Here is a 25367-nt window from a genome sequence, read left to right as displayed (position 1 = left end):
CTAATTGCTGGTAATGTGGGAATTACAGTAATATTATCACAAAATGTGATAATATTGTAATAACTTAGTCTTTTTCACTATAATGGACTTTGATGTGATAAGGAATTGTAAAATCTTGATTGATAGCATAGAGATCTAGATGCTGTGCATTTAATGTTACAGCACAGCTTTGCCTACTTTTAAAAGAAAAACAGTACTGCATTCCTAACTTGTAAATGCTCTGCTTTCTGTTCCCATGTCCAGGAACCCTGGGATGCACAGCACATTCCAGCATTGTTTTCTGCTTTCTGTGGTCTGCTAGTTGCACTTTCTTATCACCTCAGCAGACAAAGCAGTGACCCATCTGTACTGATGTAAGTTGCCTGCAATTTTATTTATGGATTTCCTTGTATAGCACACAGATTTTGGTTTCCTCAGAGTAATATCTGTGTTTCAGAGCTGTTGGGGGATTGTCTTCCAAAAGTAGAGTGGTTAAGTGGAAATTCCTTGGTAAATTCTGATTTCATGGTTGGTGTTAGTCTTGTAAGTAAATGAAGTGCTGCAGCCAGATCAGCAGTATGGCTGGTTTTCTTTATGCAACACTTCCAAATCCTCTGGGGCAGATTCCACCCTCTGGGAAATGGCATGTTTGCCGCATTGGAGAATAATGATTTGGTTGAGATGACTTGCAGTCTACTGATGTGTTGGTGACGTCTTGGCAAAGAAGAAGGACTTGTAATGTGTGGGGAAGTGGCTTTAAGATCATCTCTTCCCTTTTTTGCTCTGATGTGCTCTGCTAAAGGTAGCTGAAGAGAGTTTATGTGTATTAGGAGCTGATGCTGGGAACAAGGAAGATCCAGGGGAGAAGTTCTTCAGCTTCAGATAATGTGAGAGTGGGCTGTATGCAGATCCGTAGCTTTGGAGCAGTAGTCATGAGCTTTCCTGGGTGGAACTGTGTTATCTTCTGGGAGGCTGTGATGGTGTACAAGTAGCGGGCATTAACTTGTGTGGTGTGGAATTAAGCAACAAATGGGCTTCATGTTGCCATTATCACCTTGTCATCTGGGATTCTGTTTCACAGACATCTTGGTCTTTTCTAGCATGATGCAGGGAGACTATTTAGCTTTGGTCTAGAATACACACAGTTAAATTGCAAATCAGCGTGAAAGTGTGAGCTCTTTAAATTTTGGAATCATTTAAATAATTGTACTTTTTTTCCCCCCACTCTCCTGGAAGGACAGGCCAATTCTTTAACTTCCTTACTAATGTAAAAACTTGTCTTACCTTAAAAAGCTTGCTATAAAGAAGGCATCTTATATTGTTAAAACTATTTCATCTTTTAACTTTAGTTCCTGATCCTTAATCAAATCCTCAGCAGTTGAAATTATTGTTAAATTTCTTGTTTAAGTTTTAAAAATATCATCAAATATCTTTATGCAACTGCGAGGAAAATGTGTAGTCCTTTTAAGTTTTAGGGCAACTCTGAATTTGAAGGAAGTTAAGATGATTGGAAATGGTGTTTAAGAGATGACTTGTGACATCAAGATGGAGAAAGTAGCACATCAATCTTGAACTGGGTTTCATAAAGAGCTCCCATATTGGTTTTGGCTTACCTGAATTAATAAGGGGCATGAACACAAGAGTACCCTCTTAACTCATTCCTCTAATTGACCGAGGCACATTAATTGGACTGTTCTGGTTGTTGAGGCCCCTTGATATTGTGAAGAGGAAGGAAGTTTTACTCTGATCAAAGGTTGAGCTGGTTTGTATCATCTCCAGCTATGCAATGATAAGGTAGCTACTACATACATGATGAAGGAAAACTGAGGCTGTTCTTCCTCCTCTGCCTGTTTCTTTGCTCTCCTCACTTCATATGTATTATATCTGTTAGACATGTTCAGAAGTATCCTAACCACATGTGTTTTTAAACAGGTCCCTAATTCAATGCAAATATGTCCCTCACTTTCTGCGTCAACAATTTGAAGATTCATCAGCAGATCCACTCCCAGAAAAAATGAGAGAATCAGTGGTAAGACTTTTTATTTATTTATCTTCTGTGCAAAACTCTGTCACATCCAATTTTCCCACTGAAGGACCATTTAGATATTTAGTAATTTAAGCATTTAAATTAATTATATGGACAGATATATATCCTGTTCTTTTAAATCCACAGATATAAACTGTGGGAAATAATTCTAGATTTCTCTTTGGAGAGGCCAGAACGGAGGGAGAACTGGTATCCAGGAGAAGCTGCTCTCAGAGAGTACATGTGGGAAGATTATCAAGTTTCTGAAAGTACTAGGGAGTGTTGGAGATTTCCTGCAGTTGTGAACTGTCATGCTTCCAGTTACCAGACAGCAATTCCTTCTGATTACATACCTAATGCCTGCTTTTAGCCTTTGCAACAGAGGCGATCATTCCTGTAGTCCTGAATGTTTGCAGAAGCAAGAAGTGTTCAGAATGTCTGGGAGACAAGCTGTGATTTTTTTTTAATTTTTTTTTTTGACCTTCAGACATGATCTGAGAGTCAATAGTGCTCAGTGGTACAGGTCGCTAGTGTGGTAGCTGGCCTGGCCTCTGGGTATCTCTTAAAAAGGGATGCATTTCTCTTGCACATATTGTATTCATTGGACATTTTATAATGTGTTACATAGTCTAAGCTAAGCATGTGAGGTGATTCCACACTGTTTCCTACTTCTCATTGCTTAGCTGCTGCATAGATTATTTCCTACATTGTATGATGTTACTTTAAACTGCTTACTCTAATAAGGCCCACACAAGATTGATATGTCGGTTCCTGTCATCTGCATTGAGCTATAGCTTCTTATGAACTACACTATTTGTACCAGCACCACATTTCCAATACGAATGTAACAGAGAAAGTAAACGAGTATTTATGTTAAAATTTTCCTATATTTTCCTATATTTTGCCACGTTGTCAGTCTTTTCTTGTACAGTGTGTTGCAGATGTAACTGAAATTTTCTCATTCTCTGGTATTTATATTGCATTTGTATCTTTTGTTGATAGTACCCATCTTGGAGCAGGATAGAATGATTTCATCTGTTCTGCAGATGGAATCTTGCCAAAGGAATGAAGCAGTTAATGCAGCTGTCCTTGTAACTGGCTGCATTTCACAGTGCAAAGGGAAACCTTAACACTTCAATATTTTGAGAGGAAAAAAGCACTGAGAGAATGAACAAAATCTCATCTAAGATCCTGACTGTCATTTGAAAATGGAGTCATGAAAATGGAGACTCTATGCCTATTTTTGTGTCAGTAATGTGCATAGTGGTCTGATGTCATATACCAACAGTTACCATGTGTTTCAACTGCATTTGGGCAGATCTCATGGATCAGGGAACATAGAACCACAGGGATGACTGCTGTGGGACTGGTCAGGCATAGGATTCCATTTCTTTGTCATGTTTCCTGACTCCCATATTTTGCTAGTGGTGCTTTTTTTTTATTGTTTGATTGATTTTGTTTATTGGTTGGTCTTTTTTTGTTTTTGTTTTGGTAAGTGGGATTTCCAACACCTTTTTCTCTCAAGGCTTTATTTGGTTTTGGGGAGTTGGCACTGTTTAACACCCTATGCTGCTGCTTCTAGAACAGAGGCTGTTTACCTTTGATGTTGCTGAAACTTCCTAGTTCTTTGCATTACTCTTTTTCTGTGCTGGTTTTCTTCAATCTGTATAAAAGCTGTAAGCAAATTTATTTGCTCAGTGTTGATTAGTAGTGCTAGTTCTTGCTCAATGAGAGATCTCTTGAAGAATGAGAGCACTTTCTGACTAATGCAGGCTCTTTGTCTAGTTCCTGTGTTAACTGGTACACTTAAACCAGTTTGCCACAGGACTCTCACTGCTATCTCACAGTGCAGCGCTAATACAGCAAGTAGGGAAGAACTGAAGCACTGAAAAGTGCATGTGCCTCAAGTTTGAGGAACGCAATCAAGCCACAATCTCTGCTGACCAACCTCGCAATAAAAACCACGTATAGATTGTAAGACTCAACTGACTTTTAAAAGCAGTGTCAGAGGACATGAAAATGCCACACAGCGGAACAGCCCTGCTCTGGTCTATATGCATGTGTATGGTGTGCAAAACGTGACACTGAAATAAGACCCTTTTGAAACAGAAATGCTGAGATATACAAAATTAATTCACACCATTAAACAGCTGAAGGCAGCAAATTAGATTGATATTGAAAATTAATCTATTGTATTCTCTATTGGCTTGATATTAACGTTAGCAGTAATAAATGCATCATCTCTAATGTTTAGTTCCATGACCTTTACTATTTTCCTTTGCTTGAATAACTGAGTAAGATTTGCCAGCTTTGGAAACCAGAATTATGAAACAGCTGTGAAGGATAATTGACCATTCAGCTTTGAGAATGGAGCTTCCTACCCTTACAATTAATTTCTTTCGGCATCCACATGGCTGATTGCTAGATTAACCAGTGGCTTGAAGGTATTAATGCGTTAAATTCAAACCCAGGTTCCTTCCTGGTCTTTAATGCAAACATATGCATAACTAGTAAAAGGATTTGTACAAAGCTCCAAAAGCGTAATTGAAAATAATTTTTAAACAAATGAATCCTGCTGCAACATGTAAAATCTCTGAGGCATGAGATGTAATATTGTTGGGTTGGGTTTTTTCTTTTTTCTCTCAAGTGTAAAATGGAGGAAAAAACCCATCTGTTTTCACCCCAACTATAACACTCTGGTAATGGCTATTTCTCATTGCAGAGATATTAACTGTGATCAGAGGCTAACTTTTCTATGTTGGACCCATTAAAATAAAGGACTCAAGCATAGTATTGTAGAGTCGTTCAGCAATCAATTCATAAGTGTCTGTGGTTGGGAATGGACTCTGAAATTCTGCTTTATACAGCTGGAGGACAGAATTGTGTCCAAGATAGGCATTTGCATAGCAGCAGCTAGGAAGATAAAGGGGTGCCAAGAGCAGGAGAGGGTCCTACTTCCTATCCATGCAGAGGGTCCTACATCCTATCCAGCAGGATGATGTCTTAACTCATTTTGAGTTTCACAGAATTGAATCTCCTTCTGAAAATGTATTGTGGTTCTCTTCAGATGAGCTGAATAAACCTCATTCTTACGATACACAGTCATGCTGCTGTCAGCTCTTCAAGCAGCTCACAGAGAGGTGCAAACTGAGTTCAGTTTTATATGAGATGACTGTTTTGCAACCCTGCAGAGAAAGCAGCCTTGGAATAAGAACCAGAACATGTCTGTGCTTCCTGTTCTGCCTTCCTTTGGCTCACTGCTCTACCAGTAGAGTCACGTTCCTTCTTGTGTTTTTCTGAGTCTTTAGGCACTTCCTCTTCCTACTGAAGGCAAGTGGAAGCCACAAGACCCATCTCTACAGCAACCTGTAGATGAATGCCCAGGGCATCCTGTTGGAAGGTAGCTTTGAATTCCCTTCAGGCAGAGAACAACTGCTCAGGGTCAGCCATTTCTTGTGGGTCTTGGCCATTATGCCCTCACACAAAACAAAGTTACTCCTGCCCGGCTTTGTTTTAGAAAGAAAAAGAACTAAACTGTGAGAAGCTTGAATAATGTCTGCCACATCAAGAAGGATCTCCTGCCTCCTGTGGGGACTATTGCGAAAGTCAGCAGCTGAAGCAGTTCTGTGCAAGGGCAAGGGGGTAAGCCTAGCCATAAATAAAACTTTAGCCACACTAGGTACTGTCAAAGTTGGAACACAACTATCAAATTTGGATTCAAATAGCTGAATAGTGAGTGTTACTGTGAAAACGAAGGCCTTTTCCTGCATCTGATTCTTAATGTGTCAAAAGCAGTGCAAGCACAGTAGGAAGAACACTTGCAAAGGCAAAGATGGGAAAAATGGGAAATAGCAGTCCTCTGTAATACAGTTTTTGTAGTACATTTTGCTTGTTGATAACCTGGTCTGCGTACAGAATGGGAAGCAAGGGTGCCTTTCCTCCTCCCTCCAGTATCCATTATTATCCCTACTTCTGACTTTGACTAAATCTTTATTTGATACAGTTCTTAAAATGGCAGCTTCTTCAGTCACCTGATTACAAAAAACACACGGCTGTCACTGTAATAGGAATCCTTTTTGGTTGTGAAGGGAAGCTTGAAAATATGGTTTGTTTAATTGTTTTTATAAGCTTGTTTTAAGTGATTGAGTAGTTGGATTCAGCTGTGCAGAAAAATGGTACTTAATGAGGACTTTTCATAATAGATCTCCGCAAAAGGACTGAAGCACAGGGCTACGTAAACAGGGCACTGCTCAGCTTTCTCAGATAATGAATTTTGCAGTAAAATACTGTTGCTTTAAGTTGGCTTTGTATGAAATAGGTTTAAAAAGATTGGAAAAATTTAAAAAGTATCTCAATTTTATGAGTTGGTAATAAATCCCGTATCTATCTTTATTGGGATTTTATCCATGATTTTTTAGTACTGCTTCTCTCTTGTGAGAGGTCTAAGCCAGTTTGAGAGAACCTGTGGGAATATGTAGGGATGAAGGGTTTTTTCAGTGAAGACCTTTTCTGTAAGCTCCCTAGCATGATTTTCCTTATCCATACGATGTCCAAGAAGAATGGGACAAGGCCAGCAGGACTGTGTCTTGTGAGGATGGTTGGGAAGAGTCCAGCAGAACTCTGTGCCTCTGCATTTATGGTCCTTGCTGAGTACAGTGCCATATGAAGAGAGCGTAGCTTGAGGAGTACAGGGAGTGCTGCTCTTTTGGAAGGATGTTTTTCTGAGCAACCTGAGAAAAGAAAGGACAACTTAATAAAGCTCAAAAATTCAGCTAAATGGGATTAGAGTTTCACGGGACAAAGCAAAAGTACTTCTTGAGCCTGAAGGCTTTTTAGTCCTGCTGAATTTCAAAGGCCTGCTGCAGTAAGTGGAAGTGCTGATGCTGGTGACCTTTTACTAAGAAGCATCTTGTAACAGAGTGACAGGCAGCCTAAATATAGTGGTTGCTACCAGCTTGTCTGGTAATTTTACAAATGCGTCTGTTGTTCACTTCTGCTTTCTTATTCCTTATTCTTAGGTTTGTTATCCCATCAATATTTTATGGTTTTGTTTTTTTTTGTTTTCTCTGATGAGATAAAGGAAAATTACCTAGATTGCAGCACTAGGAAACTGGATGAATTTCAAATTCTAACAAAGTGTTTTATTCTGCTTAGTGTTTCTAGATGGTTTTGAATTATAGCATAAATCATTTTTTAAACCAAGATCTATAAGTGATTATATATGCATGTGATGACTTAGCACTAATATTGGCTGTTGAAGTTGAATATCCCATTCACAAACCTAGGAGATTTTCACCTACTCAGACAGATATTTGAGTGACCTCTGAAGTACAATTCAGAAGATCACAGAGCTTGAAAGCTATCTTGTTTATTTGTTTACTGAGAATGACATTTTAATCACAAGAAAAGCGGTCTAGAAAGATCATGATATTTTGATATTTTTCTAATCTTTTAAAACAAAATTACTCCTACCCTACTTATAAACCTTTATATATAGGCACACTTGTCCTTGTGTTATCATTGAGTGATAGCAGAAAAATGGCCTTGTCTGAAACCCATAAAATCTTGCTGAAATTTGACTTCTGATACAGAAAATCAGAGAATGGGACATGTCACTTTAGAACATAATAAATGTATTAGCTTGTGTGTCTGAAGGCATTACAGAAAAGCATGAGTCATTCCAATAATGCAAGCAAATCTAAAGAAATTGTAACGCTTGCAGATAGGTAATGGAACCAGAATTTTTATTTCCAAAAATAAAAATGCCATAATGTGAAAGAGTTATTTTCCTTAAATAGAATTAGGCTCAGTGTGAAAATTGTATTGCTTTCATTTATCTAGTGTTAAAACCAAATTTAAAAATACAATTTAAAGTTAGTCACGATGAAGATAAACATGGTTTCTTGACACGCCCAGCATGTGAAGAAATAATTTCACAAAGCAGAGTGGAGAGAACACTTTTGTATCGGGGAGTGATGATTAGCCTTACCACAAGACAGTCTGCAAGTAATTTAGAAGAGAGTAATTTACTTTATCTAGGTAAAATGGTATTGGTGTGCTAATTTGGTATAAAATAATTTTCACAGAAAGAAGTTTTGAAATCGGATCTCATTGTCTGCACAGCAGCAGCTGTTCTGTCATTTGCTGTGAGTGCCAGCACTGTGTTTCTATCATTAAGGGTATGTGTCCTTTTTCTTTTTTTCCTTTTTCTAAGGTATTATCTCTTATGTAAAATCACAGAATGTGTTAGCTGGAAGATACTGGGGAAAGGGAAGTTTGAGAAAATGTATTTACTGGCTGTGATAAGTTAATGCTTTTTGACGTGCAGTGTGAATTAGAATGTGGGTATTTGCATCCGGCAAAATATTACTTACTTGGTGTCTATTTCCCTAAGCCTTTGCACATATGCACCTCTTCTATGAAATGCAACCTGAGAGACAGAGTGGATAAATCCAATCATTTGCATTTTCTCCTCTATTTAGGAGGAAAAATGGTGAATTGTCTCTGCAAAATTTATATTTCTAAATACATACGCCTGTGAAATGAATTTGAATGGGGGGGGGGGGGGGGAGAACATTAATTGGGTAGAAATCTCATTATAAGGACATGTTTTAAAACAAAAAGTTATTTGCAAATTATAACCATGTGTTTGTTTTTGTTTTTGTTTTTTTTCCCTCATTTGGCCTAGCCATTTCTCAGCATTGTCCTGTTTGCTTTAGCATGGACTGTGGGATTTGTAACACATTACATACTTCCTCAGCTTCGCAAGCATCACCCCTGGCTGTGGATCTCCCACCCCATACTTAAAAGCAAAGAACACCAGCAACGGGAAGTGAGAGGTTTGTAATGAAATCTTATCTAAACAATGGATGTCGTGGCTTGCAGCCTGTCTTGATTTAAAAACAAAAATCCAGAAAGAACAAAGCAGAGGGAATAATTTGTTTTCTGTTTGATAAGATGTTACATGAGTGTTTTTTTTCCTCAGGGCTAAACAGTTCCTGCTCCCTCAGCCTCTGGTTGTGTGTCAAATAGTAAGGTCTCTTAATCTTCTTAGTTGCCTTAAGTAGGCTTTCATGAACCACCATCTGATCTGCTTTCTACTTTTGCATTACAATACCATTATTTGCTGTGTTGCTTGATGTGTTGGCATTTTAAGTGGTTTCTTCTTCTTGTCACAGAATTATGTATTATTTGAACAGTATGGATGATGCAACCTAGTTTTAATTTCTATTGTAATGCTATTAGAAGAACGGTAAAATTGGAAGAAATTGTGAAGATTTGTTACTGGTAACTGTTCTTTCTGGCTTTAACAGGTAGTGCCATGATGCGTAGGAGTATCTGTTAATATTTTAGAATGCTGGGGCCTGATTTCCTATTCTTGATAGTGTTGTTTCCACAAGCAGCTAGCATACTTTGAGAAGGATGGCATTTTTTCCCCCTTGGCTCTCATCTTTTATTTGCTACCAGCCTAACGCTTGCTTGTCATTTCTTGATGGATCCTCTGCCTTAATCATTCTCAGTATATGTTTCTGAGGTGTTTGAAGGCAATGTTGTGAGAACACAATCTGCTGAGAGACTTTAGTCTGTTCTCCAGCTGAACAACAAAAGAGTTCAGATCGCTAAGCAAAACCAAACCATGCATTAAGAATTTAAATCATCTTTAAAAAAAAATCACGTCTTTCAAAACAATTACTTTCCAAACAAGGCTTGGGTATGAAAAACTACCCAAAAAACTTTACTGAGGGTTGCTTTTTAACTTCTACTGCAATGCATGAAGGAAAGTGTAGTAGAAATATGGAACTTTTTAAAGATCATTACCAGCTGAAAACATTGTTCAGGGCTTTCTCTCACTGATTATCAGTAATTTTGATGAGTGTCCAAATTTCACTATTTTTTACATCAACTTAACAATAAAAAGACTAATGTGGGATTTCTTTGCTTTGTCCTGATTAAATCTGTCTTCATTTGTCAGGAAACATTTTCCTAAATGCAACGATTCAGCTTTTGAAAAGGTTGAAGGTAGAGTTCTGCTAGACTGATCTCCACAGACAAGTTATCTTCTGCTTTGAGATCAGCTACCCACGCTACCTGCTGCAGGCAGCAGGATATTTTGCTTCCTTTGCAGTCCGATTTTACATGTGATCTAATTCCTTACTTTGAGTTTTAAGAACTATTGTGATGTTCTGGTCGTGTGTGAAGAAAACAGAGTTTTATATACATTATACGTTGTTTTTTTTCTCCAGTCTCTTGGGCTTCTGTAGAGGCTTTTTATTATGTTCTCAGATGAGACAGGCTGAGTAAAAGGTTGGGTAATCCCTTTGATAGATACGTTTGACAGACTATCTTCTTTCTTTCACTCTGTAAGAAAAATGTAGGAGCAGAGTTTAAAGGTTCTCTATGTGTATAGAAGGAGAAGCTTGGAAAAAGACAGTATCCTCTAGTTGTCAGGCATGGACAGTAATGAGACAAACACATCGAACAAGGGATTTTTTAGGAGCTTTGACTGCATAGAATTTCATTTTCAACTTCCTCATTTTTGACAAGTGGAGTCCTATGGTAAAGATGAACGATTGCTAGCACTTAGATGAGCAGCTGGTAATGACAATTCCATAAGTTTACTCTAGGTTTGTTTCATAGACTTCAGATGAGCCATTTAGACTTTCAGGCCCTCCACAGTATAGCAGTTATGAGAACAGTTCTCATGATGTACCTATGAGACACCTCATTTATTTTGTGTTATTTTGACTGACTGCAGGAAGAAAGAGTGAGCTTATGGTACAATGCATAGGAAGTGCCAGGTTGTGTGAAAAACCCTAACACACTAGGCTGTCTTTTTCTTTCTCACCACTACTACTTTTATACCCCACAGATTCATCTCAGCCATTTTCAAATCATCCATTTTTATCCCTAGGTCCCCTCTGAACATATGCTCTTTTTCTCCCTGCGTTGGCTATGCATGCCTTGCTCCTGTGGCTACTTTCCTTTTGGTCTACTTGATATGCACATCTCTTTATTCAAGCCTGAGTTCCTAAACAGAGCTCAGCTTTGGACAACCAGATGAAGTTCTTTAGTAGAGAACAGAAGCTCTGAGAGCAATTAGGAGAAAGAGCGAATAAGAGAGAGGTTCCAAAATAGATATCTTGCTGTGTATATGAGCTTAGGAGGTAGCTGTTCAGCATGTTTTTTTTCTTGTCATTAAGAAGTTATGTGTGGGGGGGTTGTTTACACACAATAATTTCCATTTCTGCAGGGAAAGAGTATTGGAAATTCAGAAGCTGGCATCATTATTTCTGACTCAATACCAACTTCTTCCTTTTGCAGTTTTTTTTTTTTTTTCCCAATAGCCTTGTCTACCTCAGCTGAGAATAAACATTACTCTTTTCCATACACTGATGTTTCTGTACTCAGTTCACCTGAGTTTTCATATAGCTATTTAGTTGCACAGAGCATTCAGTTCTTGATTAATTCTCCTGTTAAGCCTGTGATGTTGTTTAAAAAAAAAAAAAAAAAGTCTGCTGCCTGAGATAATGGTATGAGGTTCTGTAGGTCATCCACCAGGTCAGTGCTGAAGAGAGTCTCTCCTGAACAATTACATCACTAGAGGTGCTATTCAGTTCAGTGACTAGTAATGGAATTGTATAGAATCCACTCTTACTTAGAATCTACATGGACCACCTCTTACCATTTGAGATTTTTTTCATGAATGCAATTCTAAGAAGCTAAACAGATACTCTCTAAATTGAGAGAGCTAAATGATTTCCTTGTTACAAAAGAATTAGGAATTTCTTTGTGCCATAAATTAGTTAGTTGATTATCCTTGTTCACGTAAGCTAACTCACTTCTTTACTTTTACATTATTGCAGTACAAAAATGCAGGTAATTTGATGAAATGTTCTGTTTTCTGAATTTTTATTTCAGATGCTGCTCATTTAATGTGGTTTGAAAGGCTGTATGTGTGGCTTCAGTGCTTTGAGAAATATGTCTTATATCCAGCTATAATATTGAATGCCCTCACCATTGATGCTTTCTCCATTAGTAAATACAAGAAGCTTGGTACACAGTAAGTTGATTATAACTCATTCATGTGATTAGTAGACTACTCAGACATAGACTGAAGACTGAGAAATGAAATTTGTTTCTCAAAGAAGTCTGCATGCTTGTCACAGTTTGCGTGTGCCATTATTAGTTTCCATACACAACAATCATTGGTTCTGCTGAAAGAAAAAAAAACAAAGCTGCCTTAGAGTACTCAAAGACATGACCCCAGTGAGAGACAGAGAAATTAAAAGATTAAAGAGCTATATATAGATATATATGGAATGTCTGAATGTCAATTAAAAGGAAGACACACTATACGAGGCAGCAGGTGTTTGATGAGTATAAGCACAGTGGGGTAACTGGAATTAATCAGACGAAAATGAGAAATCTAGGCTGGATATCAGGAAACATTTCCGAACTGAGGATTTTTAGGACTACAGCATAGGCTCCCAAAGGAATTATCATCAGTTTTCCCACTCAGGTCAGGCTAAACTGTATAAAATATTTAATATAGAATGGCAGGTAGTCCTGCATTAAGAGAGCATTAAGAGAGGCTTCAGAAAGATAGGTATGTAAGAGGATTTTTTTTCTTTTTTTTTTTCCCCTGAAGTCTGTCTCTGATACTAAGCAGAATTGGCAGTGCTGATCCGTGGACTCACAGTATGATCCTTGCAGACAGCCTTTTATGGGAAATATTTTGGTTGGTGACTTACCTACTGCAGATATTCAGCAGGCTTAGTTTCTGCAGTATCCCCAGTGAGCAGAGTTTCTGCAGTCTTTTTATCAGAATGACGCAGATAACAAAAACAAAGAAACAGTGTTCAGGAAGGAAGGTTCCAGTAACAGGAAAAACTGTGGAGGGGAGGAGGAGTTCTTAAAGTATTGATAAGATTTTAGATTTTAAATTTTACATCAAATTTTTATTAAAAAAAAAGAAAGCGTGTTTTATTTATTCTTCTCCCTCAGAGAATAACACAGCTTTAGGAGCAATAGACATTTTAATTTATATATATATGTATACATATATGTATAAAAATATATTTATAATATATAAATATTTATATCCCTTGCTTTTGGGGGCTAAAACTAGGACTGTGGCATTAGTCATATTTTTCTGTGTATACGTCCCTAACAACTACTTTTTCAGAGAGATTCTCAGTGGTCACTTGGAGATGGCCTATATAGTTCCCTATTGACCTTTTACTCCCAGGCCTTGGGAGATGTGAAGGCAGAGGCATTCAGGAGTTTAGGTGTATTGCATGGGTAAGACTGAGTTCATGCTCACTTCTGTATTTGCTTCTGTGAGACTGGGAGAACTAAACAGTAATCAAAATGCCATTTGTTAGTAGTTAGCAGACATGACTGAATACATGTACAGAGCAAACACGTAGGGTTAAGAAGGTACTGTTTTTTATGTAGTCATTCCTCAAAGCTTTAAAGTATTGCCTCCCTTGAGCATTCAAAAGTAGTGAGTCAGTCTCTCAAAAATCTTGAGATTAAAGAAAGTAATTACATTTCTCTGTCTCTGACCGTTTAGCCTGTAGGAGAATAACACAACAGTCCTTTCCTTCCCCATCCTCTGTGTGTTTGTGTGATTGCTTTGGATTTAAAACTACCTTTAAGCATGCCAGTAAAAATACAGTTCCTGACTGCTGTTTCAAAGAAGTTCTACTCAGGTATGCCCAAACAGCAGTCAAAGATATGGTATGACATAGAGAGGGTAGACTATATCTATTATAAAAAGGAGGAGAATCAACTTTTTACTCGGGTAGATAGCGACAGGATAAGGGGGAATGGTTTTAAGCTCAAAAAAGGAGGGTTTAAATTGGATATCAGGGGGAAGTTCTTCACAGAGAGAGAGCGGTGAGGTGCTGAAACAGGCTGTCCAGGGAGGCTGTGGATGCACCATCCCTGGAGCTGTTAAAAACCAGGTTGAATGGAGCCCTGGGCAACCTGGTCTAGTATCAGATCTGGAGATTGGTGGCCCTGCCTGTGGCAGGGGGCTGGAATTTGATTATCCTTGGGTTCCCTTCCAACCCAAGTCATTCTGTGATCCTTTATACTGGCAGTGGTGGAACTGTAGCTCTTTTCAAACCATTGAATGAGTGTTGCTGTGGCAAGACTGCTGCTGGCCTTAGTGGTACAGATTGTTTTTTGCGATGTTTACCCAGGTTACAGTTGTATCAGTGGATTGCAAGGAAGATGAACTTGTTTTCTTTATGTTTGTGTTTTTAAAATCCATGAGATGCATGTCTTTCCTGACCCTTATTGGCTTTTTTCTTATCTGCTGTCCCTGTTAATAGGAGCACAGAGGTAGGAAATCATGGAAGCTGCCACACAGTCTTCTGTCTGCCTTCTGTCTTCACTGATCTTCATGTATTTTCCCCTTTTACTTGTAACCAAGACTAGAACGTTTTCTGTATCCCCTTTTTCTATGGCACTTCTCTTTAATACACATTCCCTAAGACTCACATGTATGTGCCATACACAAGACATCTGTCCTCAGATCCTACCTCCTCCTTGAGTCTGTAAGTCCCTGAGGGGGTTGTCGTTGATTCTCTTTGGCTCTTCGTATACCACATCACTAATAGAGAGAAAATATAGTATAAATCGTTATATATATGTATATATACATATATGTTAGTATACAAATAGTTGTTTCCAGTTGTTGGAACACTCCTTAGTAATTTCCCACCCGAGGATCAGACTGCATCATACCATAGAGAAGGGAGGGCTCTCTGTCTGTGTGGCACATTTCACATGATTTGATTTGGGAGTTTTTCTCGACTGGAAATTGTTTCTTAAAAAATTTTCATATTGTTTTGTGATTAGAAGGACTGAAGCAGTTTGCTTCTTGGAGAGGCAGTACAGCTGCCTTCACAGGGGGAATTACTTCAACTTTGGAGGCCCTGATGTGCTGGTTATTAGTGGGACTCATGCTGACAAACTGAAATGCCTTTCCATATTACCTGCCAGAGCGCCTTCAGAAATAAGCCCTTATTTCTCATTCTTTCTCTTGCTTTCTCTCTACTGAGAGGTAAGGCCCCAGGAAAAGTGTCTTGTGTGGCAGTATCTCTAAAGAAGAGGGATAATGAGCAAATTTATTTCTGCTTACCCCTTGAGAACATTGTTTTATAAAATGTTTCTTTTTTTTTTTGTTAAATTTTCTGAATGTTAACAGACCTGATAAGGAAAAAGTCTTCTTTTGCTCCATCATCTGAGAATTTTCCATGTGAAAATTCCTCCATGTTGTAAGAATGTTCTTCTTTTGAAGGAATACGAGATCCAGCTACTTTGTATGTGACATGATAGGATGACTTGTAGTGGCTTCAAAATCTATTTAGTTTAGATTAACCCTTCAGGAATTTTGTGAAAATTGAAAGCAACAGCTTTGACAAGGTGAGAAATGAGGTCAGCTTGGCATTTCATTCAAACAGTGATTTCCTGGTGATTCCTTAGAATGTCCTGCCCACAAATATCCTTGTGTGTATGTTAAAGAAAATACACAATGAAGAATTAATTCCACATAAGATCAGCTTGAGAGTCAGGTTGGAAGTCTTCCTAGAATGATGAAACCTGTTTGGAACTTTCTAATATGTCAAGTGTCAGTCATGGCAGCAGGTATTCTCCTGAATCACAGCAGGATGGAGAACCTTCTGTGCGTTTTGCAAATACCTGGCCTAGTTTATTGAAGCACTCAGTATTCATTAAAGTCCTCTTCTATTTTTACCTGCATCAAAAACACAACGTATCTCTCAAAAAGTGTGTTTAATTTACATAAGAGAGATCACCTGTCTTTCAATTCACAGAAAGTTACTTGTACATGTCTGTCAGATTTTGGTTCTCTTTTCAGGAATAGATTCCATACAGTTCTTAGGCATCAACATGCAAAACTGCAATCCAAATGTGCTAGTTCAAATGCCAGGAAGCCCTAGGGATATCCAGTATTGCTAAATACTCCTCAGTTTGACTCAAATGGTTCATTAGGAGGCTCAAGACGTACTTCTGAATGTGCACAGAGCTGTCTGAATAAATCCTTTTTCTCTTAACTTGCCCTGACTAGGAACAAAATACCCAAAGGTTTTGGCCTGAGAGGCTTTGCCCAGACTGTGATTAGGATTGAGTTCACAAAATACGGCTTCAGTGTATGTGCTTTTAATGACCTTGATGAAGAAAGAAGGGTTGCCCACCTCATTTAGTAAGATTCTCGGAGGTTCAGATGTTAAGCACTCACCAGGAAAGTGGCGGCTTGTTTTGCTCTTGTTTGCTCCTGCTTTGGTGGCAAGGAAATTCTTATAAAAGTGATGAGTCGTGAGTTCTGACTCTTAGTTCTCATTCTGTTCCTGTGTGCTTCAAAAGTGGCTTGCACCATGCCAGGGTGGAGTGGTGGTGTGGAGCCTAGTACTGTGGACCATTTCAGTAGAGTGCCTGCCAACAGAAGTTGTGGAGTCTTATTCTATCTTTCTGTATAAAAATAAAAACAAAATGAAACAAACAAACAAACAAAAAACACCCAACCAAACAATAACAATCCACATCTGCAGTCCTGAGAGTGATTGGGTTAAGAAAGGGTGGTGCTTTCAGACCCACCTCCACCCTGAGGATTTCCTACAGCTGTTGTCTGGTTATCCCCTTGCACTTGTGAAGGAGCCAAAGTGCTTTGCCTTCAGCTTTGATTCTACCCATCTAAAACTAATCTGTTTGAGACCTTTTCAGTAACTAAATTCCCAAGTGGGCTGTAATTATCAAGATATCAGAGTTACTGTCAAAGCAAGACCATCTTTCTAATTCTGTGAAGTCTCTTAAAAACAGAACTAAAAGATGTGAATATCCTCAGGTCTTAAAGTTCAGATAACATTCAGAGACTTGGTGTGGTTTTCTAAATTTAAGCAGTGCTAACACATTGCCTCTCTCTCTTCATCATATAGTTTTTTTTGGGGTGTTAAAAGAGGCGTGTTACCTTCTTGGAGAGGCAGTACCAAGCACTTTAATTTTTGAATATAAACTTCTTGGTTTTCTGTATGGTCACTTACTGTTTAGAGTCTTCAACTTAAGTTCTCTGTCTGATGTAATAAGGAGAGTAAAATGCAGATTGCATCAATTTTGCAGTGCATAGATGCAATGCATAATTTGTTTTCATCCAATGAAGGAGTTAGTATGTAGGATAGATGACCAGCTCAGTAGCAATATTAAGAATTGCAAACATTTCTGTGGGTATGAAAATTAGTATTTTGACATAGTGTGTAGTAGGAGAATACTTCTAAACTGTCACAGAGTTGAATGTCTATTAAGAATAGTAAGAAAGTGAAGCAGGCTCAAGATGTTTTCTTCAATTACAGTAATTAATGGAAGTGCAAAGATAAAACTTTGCTTTGAGAGTTATATATATTATCTATATATGAGATATCCTTTTTAAATTATTTTTTAATAGTTAATACAATTCTTTTGCTACAGATTTTTTTTTGTTAGAGATAACAAGTGTGTTATAATAAACTGTGACGTTTGAGATGATTAACATGATTATTAGAATAATATAGAATTAATATCAGAGATCAGTAAGATTTAGATTTACATAGCAATCTAAAGTGCATCTGATACAGGTGTTTGTATTTAAGATCTTCATAATGTAATGTTTTTATTATTTTGACCTAATTAGGTTTTTCTTTCTGCCTTTCTTACAGCTGTGATATTATCTTGATAACAGTTGCTGGGATGAAACTCCTCCGTTCTTCATTCTGCAATCCTATTAATCAGTTTGTTACTTTGAGCTTTACTGTAATCTTTTTCCAATTTGACTACAGAGACATTTCAGAAAATTTCCTGCTAGATTTCTTCATGATGTCCATCGTGTTTCACAAGGCAAGTTTTATAGCTATTGTCATTTCTCTAGAAAAATAGATTTCGTACCTTGATTTATGTGCTCAGTGTCACTGTGTTGATCAATACATGGTGGGGTTTGTTAGAAATTATGCATTAATGTAAGCCAAAAACAAGGTTCCAGTTCAATTTCTTATCTATTTTGGTGCAATGTTTTGCATTTGCTTTTTGTTTACATGTTGTGATAGAGTTCATAGTTATCATTTTCAACTTCAAAATTGTCATTGAGTTGAAAAGAGCCTCTTGGGTCATTAGTGCAGGGCTGTCCTCCAGATCAATCGCCTGGGTGTTTTTTTATCTATGCTTCCTTTGAATGCCTCTTGTGTTCAACTCAACAACTTCCTTTGGGAAATTATTCTGTTATCTAATCATCATCCGGATATTAAATGTTTTCCTAAAGTCAAACTTAACGTTTTTCTTTTCCTACTTTCTGTCTTATTCTTGCAATGCTGCCCTTAACCTTACCCTCAGAGCTCTTTTCTCTGTTAACTCCTGGCTTCTTTGGAGTGTGTTCTAGTTGCATTAAGTTCCAAAACAAAAACAAGACAGAAAACAAATCCTTTCTGCTGCAGTGAGATTGAATCCTGTGCTGATCTACGTATTATCTAAGTAGGTTTATCTGATACTTTGATAAAATCTAAGGACTGAAAATTTGCATAAAGGTTTTAGAAATTCTTTTGTGTTTTGTTTTTGAATTTATCGATCCTTGATTGCCATAAAATATAATGCAGTTTGTTCAGAGGTAATTCTAGCAACATGTTTGCTTTTGTTGTCTTTTTTGTTGGTGATTCTGTTTCGTGGGTTTCTTTTCCTAAAATATTCCTGATGTGTGAGCATGACCCAGCTGGTATCATTTCTTTTCTGAGAGATGAAAGACAGAGTAGCATGTTGATGGTAGCATGTTCTGTGGGAGATACCTATCAACATGTAGAGGTATGTGATGAGCATGAGCTCATAGTGCTGCCCATGTCTAGCTGGAGTTTCAGCCTTCTCAAAGGAAGGCCCAGCTTATTGGTGTTCTGTTGCTGATTTTCAGTCATTCAGGTCAAATGTGAAACAGAAATCGAATGCTTTTTTTCAGACTTATTTCTGTGCTGCTGTAAAGAGAGGTAAGAGAGGGCTAATAGCAAGCTAATAGCAAGCTGATGAGGCACATTCGCCTTTTTTTTTCTCTCCTATGAACACTTGATCTAGTGACTAACAGCAGCTTACCTTCATGCCTCCAGCCCTCTGTCCTGGTCTGCCAGGCTGAGAAAGCAGGTGCTAAGTGTGAAGAAAAGAAGAAAAGAGCAAGAAGAGATGATTTAAAAGCATTTTTTAAGAAGTCCTGCTTTAAAGAGGTCCCCTCCCATCCTTCCCACTCCCACCCCCATGTGCCTATGATCCTAATATGGGTCAGATTAACCTTTAAGCTTCTTACCTCTGGGGAAAGGTGAATAGTGAAAGAGATGCAGAGGTAGATTGTATTGTGACAGTTTAAGTACTTGTTGCCATATTCCAATTGGATAAGGGGTGCATTTTTGTCTCCAGAGAAGAATGGTGGTGTACATCAGTGGACAGTCCTTGTCCAGATAGCAGCTTATTTAGTTATAAAACTAATTATTCAAAAAGCTCTTTAAAGGATCAGAACATCAGCATCAGAATTGGATGTTCTAGAACTCATCACTTCTTTTGAACAAGTTGACCTTGTAACCACGTCACAAAATACTGATGTGGACTATTACATGTTTTTAGCAGAGAAAGAAGTAAAGGATTTTCAGTGTTTTTGGAGTTGCCTGGATAGTTTGATAGTTTACTGTACAAAGACTAGTAATAGCAGTAAGCATGACATAATGAAGGATGCATACCAAATTAAGTCAATCTGTGCTAGAATAACTATTGCTCTTTACTAGGTTGAAAGCTTGTACTATGGATGTGTTTTGAAAATGTACATCTAGCATTGATCTGTCATCTTTCCATATCTCATTAAATCAAATTTTGCACATTATTAATTCATCAAATGGACTTGTCCTTGTTCCATTTGAAAAACTGAAATTAAATGGTTGAATTACTTACATTACCAAAGTACATACACAGTTACACAGTGATCGTTAAAGGCAATCTGAAAAATAGCATAGCTATTTGTTTGCTCACAACTGGGAGCAAACAGCAGTGTGTTGGAGATTTCTGTACGCCAAACTGTGGTGAATTGCTTCTTTTGCCAGCAACTTCCATCTGTAGGGCACAACTGAGAAGAGATACCTGCTGAATCTGCACTTTGGAATATCTATCAAATTTGACAAATTTGTTTATTTCCCTTTTAGCTTCACAGGAAGCACTTCTACCTTGGAGTGTCACTAACCCTCTGATGTGTAGGAAAACACCTTCATATCTTTTTCAGTGTCATGTATGCTACTGGCAGGCAGAGTAATGGTCTGTTAATTTGTGTGTGTGGATGAACTAATTAGCAATACTAAAATATGAAATCACCTCATGTTTTCTGATGATCCTATCCTCTGAGGGTTCTGAATTTGTCTTCATGCATAAGGCAAAATAATCAAAGAAGCAGAGCTTGTTAAGTTTGCGTTCATTAACGCTGAATTCATTTGCCTAAGTACACTTAACCCCTGCTGAGCTTGCTTAAGAATACAATTTCCCTGTCTAATATTTCTACTTCTTTCCCAGAATACATTTTCCAGTTAATAAGTAATCTAGTTTTTTTCTCTTTGTACTTCATAAGAACTTTTTTTTGTATGCTTATTTGTGCCTAGTATCTGATATTACAAATTTATGACTAATGAACTTAATGGCAAAGTAAGTCCAGCTAGTACAGCCAGCTTGTAGCAACCTGCCAGGCATGTGCTGATCAGGCTTAACTTTGTATGAGTTCAGCGTCTACAGCACAATCCTTTGGATGAGGAAGAAATTCTGCATGTCATCTTACTTTCATTCATTTTATGAGAAAATGCTATCAAATGCACTGATCTTCTTGGTGCTTTATTGAAGTAATTAATCTATTGGATCTTTTATTGCCTTTGTGGCAGTGAACTCTTGGTTACTCTGCATGTTCCAGTGGATTTACATGGGTGCTAAGTCAAAAGCCTCACTCTTTTTTCTGTCCCCTTCTGATTTTCCATCCTACTCTGTATTTGATGCTTCACTTCAAAGCTTCTGACGTTAAGTTATTAATTTATCTTCTAATCCATTTCTTGCCGTTTATGCATAGTGAAATCCAGTGTCTTAATCAGCTGTACCTTCTTAGCTCACAGCTGTTTCTTCAACTTTTGATATCTGGTGTATAAACCGTGTTAAGGCAGTTTCTGCTGAGTAAAGTACCCAAGGCTGCACCTGGTATTTGACAGGATAATCCCAGCTGTGTTTTCTGTAGAATCCTTAAATCTCTTGAGCACTGTACAATTCATGTTTCATTCTAATATTGGTGAAATGGTATAATTGATTTTTCATTCAGCCTTCTGTCACTGACCTCTTTGTCAACCTTCACTCCTGCTGCTACTCATAAAAGTCATTTTCTCTCTTTTCTTAATGTGTGTTTTTCCTTTAGGTTAGGACAAACGTACTCAGCTGCAGGAAGATGTTACCTGCTCCCTGGATCATTCTATCTCACCCTCTGATGAGGGCAATGCTCATGTGCATTTGTGCTGTTAGAGCCATGTGCTGTGTTTGTTGGTGTAGGCACTGAAAGAGAAGTCTTGACTGTGTGGTTCAACGCACAACTTTGTGCATTTTTTAGCTGCTTTTAGTAAAGAAGATTTCTGGGAAGGTGCAGTCTTGGCCTCTGAAGGGGAACACTTCACTGACAAGGCTGAATTTGGGCATTTCCCAGCTGATTTATTTCATGTGTCCAGCTCTCTGCAAATTAAACGGATTAGTTCTGATCTTCTCAGTTTTGCTCATCTCAGGAAACGTGGGAGGTAATTTCTTATAGTACCAGAGTCTTCCTCTCTGAGCTCTTCTTGTTGGTTGACAGTGTTGGAAGAAGCTGCCTCTGCCATAAGCATGTCCAGAACTGCTATGTTTTATCATCATCGTATTGTCATAATCCTCATCACCCTTATGTGTGGTGGTTAACATTTAACTTAAAATGTAGGATTTCAGAGGTTTGTTCCATTAATTGTTTAAAACATGCTGGTTTTGTACACCATCTATGTGGTGAGCGCTGTGTTTCATAAATATATTCCTAAAAGATTTGGATTGATCATATTTCCATCTTCCTATATATATTCCTTTACATGATGATCTTGAAATTTCACAGTATCAGGGCTTCAAATACAAGTAAGCAGAAGCGAATAAACACAGCATGGAAAGTATTGTGCTTTCACAGTACTGTTCAAATACACCATAAGAATGTTACGAGTTATGATGCAAGCATTGAAAGGCTTTAATATTTCTAGTGAATCTTATTTTATAGGATTTAATAGGTAAAAAGAGTTTCAAATGGCATTAAATAAAACTAGAAAGTCAGTGATTTGGAAAGCAAAGCCACAAAGTACAATAAAACTATTTCACCCGAGCTGGATTTCATATCCATAAGCACTTACTTAAAATACTTAAAATATAAACAGATACTTAAAACATTTCACTCTTAATAATATTAACTTTTATATGCATAAATACAAATCAAGAAAAATAACTAAAAGTAGGTACTAGAATTTACTCCCAAGATCGAGAATAACAATTAACAGGAATTAGATTAACGTGAAAAAATAAGTATATCCCTTACTCCCTGAAGAGCAGAATTCAAGGTTTAAATTCTTAGGAATCTAAACAGGAATATAAAGAAATAATTTTTCAAAGTGAAGGAGTATCGTTGCTTTCTGCATGTTTTAATCTATCATTTTTGTTTTGCACTTAAAGAATGTAGCTGTGCATATATGCCAGTTATTTTTGTTTAAAACCAATATGTGCATATACTCTTTTAAGGCACAGCAAAATTCAAGAAAATTTTCATGTTTATGCATTGTTTAGTTCCAGTATTGCCAAAGAGTCTTCCCACACAGAGTCCTAACAGATGCCAGACAGACAGACTGCCAAAAGCTAAAGCATTTCATAGTCTACCTCTCACCTTCAGTATCTTCTGAATTCAGTATTTAATCTCTGTGCATTATTGAGACATAATAGATTAGGGAAAAGATCACATTTTAGAGGTGTTTCAGAGTCCCCAGGTCTTTTTTTCATATTAATTTCAGGTCATTCTCCATTTGTGTATTACTTTATTTGGTTAAGTAAGAATAACCAGATTTGAACAATATATCCTGCCTTTGTTTTGCTATTGATACATAGAATATTAATATATGTACCAGCATTCTCTAGAGACATCAGAACATGCTGATGTTAAAAGGATGCTTAAGATGATAAAATGCGTGTCCACGTAAAACAAATATGAAGGAAAGATGCGTGTTCTGCATTTCACTTGACAGCAGTGGGAAAGTAGTGGTTTTAAATTCACTGAGTATACTAGTAATTTAAACTGAATATCAGAGACTTAAACCTATTTACTGTGCAAAACCATCACGTGAGTAAAGGTATCTAGGAACATGAAAACATTGTACCCTAATGTATAATTTTCCTGCTTTGTCAACTGTAGAAGACATTGAAGATCTAAGAAACTGTACTAAAAATTTTCATTGATAAGTCATTCTAAACTAGGATATGAAAGTTTCAAGAAAAAAAAATATTTTTTATGCATATTTAAGGAAGTTGTTACGAAGACAGGAAAAACTAAGCACAGACATCTTTTTAAACATTTTCATTCTAGATGGGAAAACTCCCCCTTTGTATGTAGCACTGTTTAAAAGTAAAATTCACATCCATCAAGAGCAATTAATTATCCTTATTCATGACAACACTTCACTGAGAATAAATTTCGTGTTTCACAGCATCACAGTAGAAGGCATCTTGTACAACTTTGTCTTGTCCAATTCGCCTACTTAAAGCAAATTCAGCTCAAGTTGCTCAGAGCTGTGTATGGATAAGTTTTGAATATCTTCACGAATGGAGATACCGTAATCTTTCTTGACCTGTTCCAACATACAGCCACCTTCACACTGGAAAGTCTTCATGTGTTCAGACAAATTCTTGCACCTCACTTTGTACCTGCTGCCAGTTGGTCCTGTCACTGTGCATCTCTGAGAACAGTCTCCACTTCCTTTGTCCCCACCATCTGGCCTTTTATACACACTGTAAAACCCTTCACAAAGATCATTATTTTCTCAAGGCTAAGCAATCCCAGCTCTCTTAGCCTGTTTTCATGCGTCAGATTCTCCAATCCCTTAATCATCTTTATGACTCTTTGCTGGAATCAACCCAGTAGCTCCATCTTGTCTGGAGAGCCCAGAATTGATCACAGTGCTCCAGTGCTGAAAAGAAGGTGAAATGATCACCTCCCTTGACCTGCTAATAACACTCATTCCTGGGTTGTTCATATGGCACTGCTTTTCAGCTGGCTGTCTCCAGTCTTTGCAAGTTCCTTGTTTTGAACTTCATGAGGTTCTTGTCAGTCTCTTGATATCCTTCTGCATGGTGGGGCCACCATCTGGGGTGTCAGACACTCCTGGTATTGTATTACACAATGATAGAATGGCTTAGTTTGGAGAGGACCTTAAAGATCCAACCCCCTGCCATGGGCAAAGTTGCCACTCACTGGATCAGGCTGCCTAGGATTCTCTCCAACCTGGCCTTGACTGCCTTCAGAGATGGGGCATCCACAACCTCTCAGGGTAATTTGTTCCAGATCCTCACCACCCTGTAAGTAAAAAATTTCTTCTTAACATCTAACCTAAATCTCTCCTCTTTTAGTTTAAAGCCATTCCCCTTTGTCTTATCACAGTCAGACTGTAAAAACTTGGTCCCCTTCCTGCTTGTAAGCTCCCTTCGACTGCTGGAAGACCACAATAAAGTCTCCTCAGACCGTCTGCAAACCTACTGCTCCATCATTTAGCTCATTAATTAAGATGTCAAGTGGTATTGGCTCCGCTGTTGTCCTCTGGAATACTCCAACAACATGACTGGCCTCCAGCTGGACTTTGCTTCTGATCACAGCAGTTTGTTTGGAGGTTTCTGAAGTTTTCAGTCCACCTCATTGTCTTTTTGTTTAGTCCCTACTTTATGAGTTTGCCTTTGAGGTTGTTAGGGAGAACAGTGTCAAAAATTGTACTGAAGTTAGGATAGACACCATCTGTTGCTTTTTGTTCATTTGCCAGGCTGGTACTTTCGTTGTAGTAGGCTATCATATTGTTTGAGTATGGTTGAGTATTGTGCTCCTAGGGGTTGAGCTCTCCTGCTATTCTTGAAGAAAAGAGTGGTCTTTGATTTCTTTTAGCCCTCAGAACCACCTCCCCTTGTTTTCTATAACTTTTCAAGGACACTGAAGAACTGTGGCCTCTCAGTGGCATCATCTGTTTCTCTCATTACTTGTGTATGTGTCCCATCATATCCCATGGAACTGGTT

At 37.8% G+C, this 25367-nt stretch overlaps 1 protein-coding gene across 1 annotated transcript in view; it reads left to right on the top strand.

Annotated features, from left to right (window-relative positions):
• The window catches only part of PCNX2 (pecanex 2), a 152085-nt gene that overhangs the window by 64041 nt on the left and 62677 nt on the right, over positions 1–25367 (top strand). The window contains exons 17-22 of the mRNA XM_048934999.1: positions 244–353; positions 1912–2008; positions 8092–8184; positions 8694–8844; positions 11924–12065; positions 17725–17902. Coding sequence (XP_048790956.1) covers positions 244–353; positions 1912–2008; positions 8092–8184; positions 8694–8844; positions 11924–12065; positions 17725–17902 — 771 coding nt within the window. The remainder of the gene's footprint in view (positions 1–243; positions 354–1911; positions 2009–8091; positions 8185–8693; positions 8845–11923; positions 12066–17724; positions 17903–25367) is intronic.

Source organism: Lagopus muta, chromosome 2 (genome assembly GCF_023343835.1).
Source record: "Lagopus muta isolate bLagMut1 chromosome 2, bLagMut1 primary, whole genome shotgun sequence".
NCBI lineage: Eukaryota > Metazoa > Chordata > Aves > Galliformes > Phasianidae > Lagopus > Lagopus muta.
This window is presented reverse-complemented; position numbering and strand designations above follow the sequence as displayed.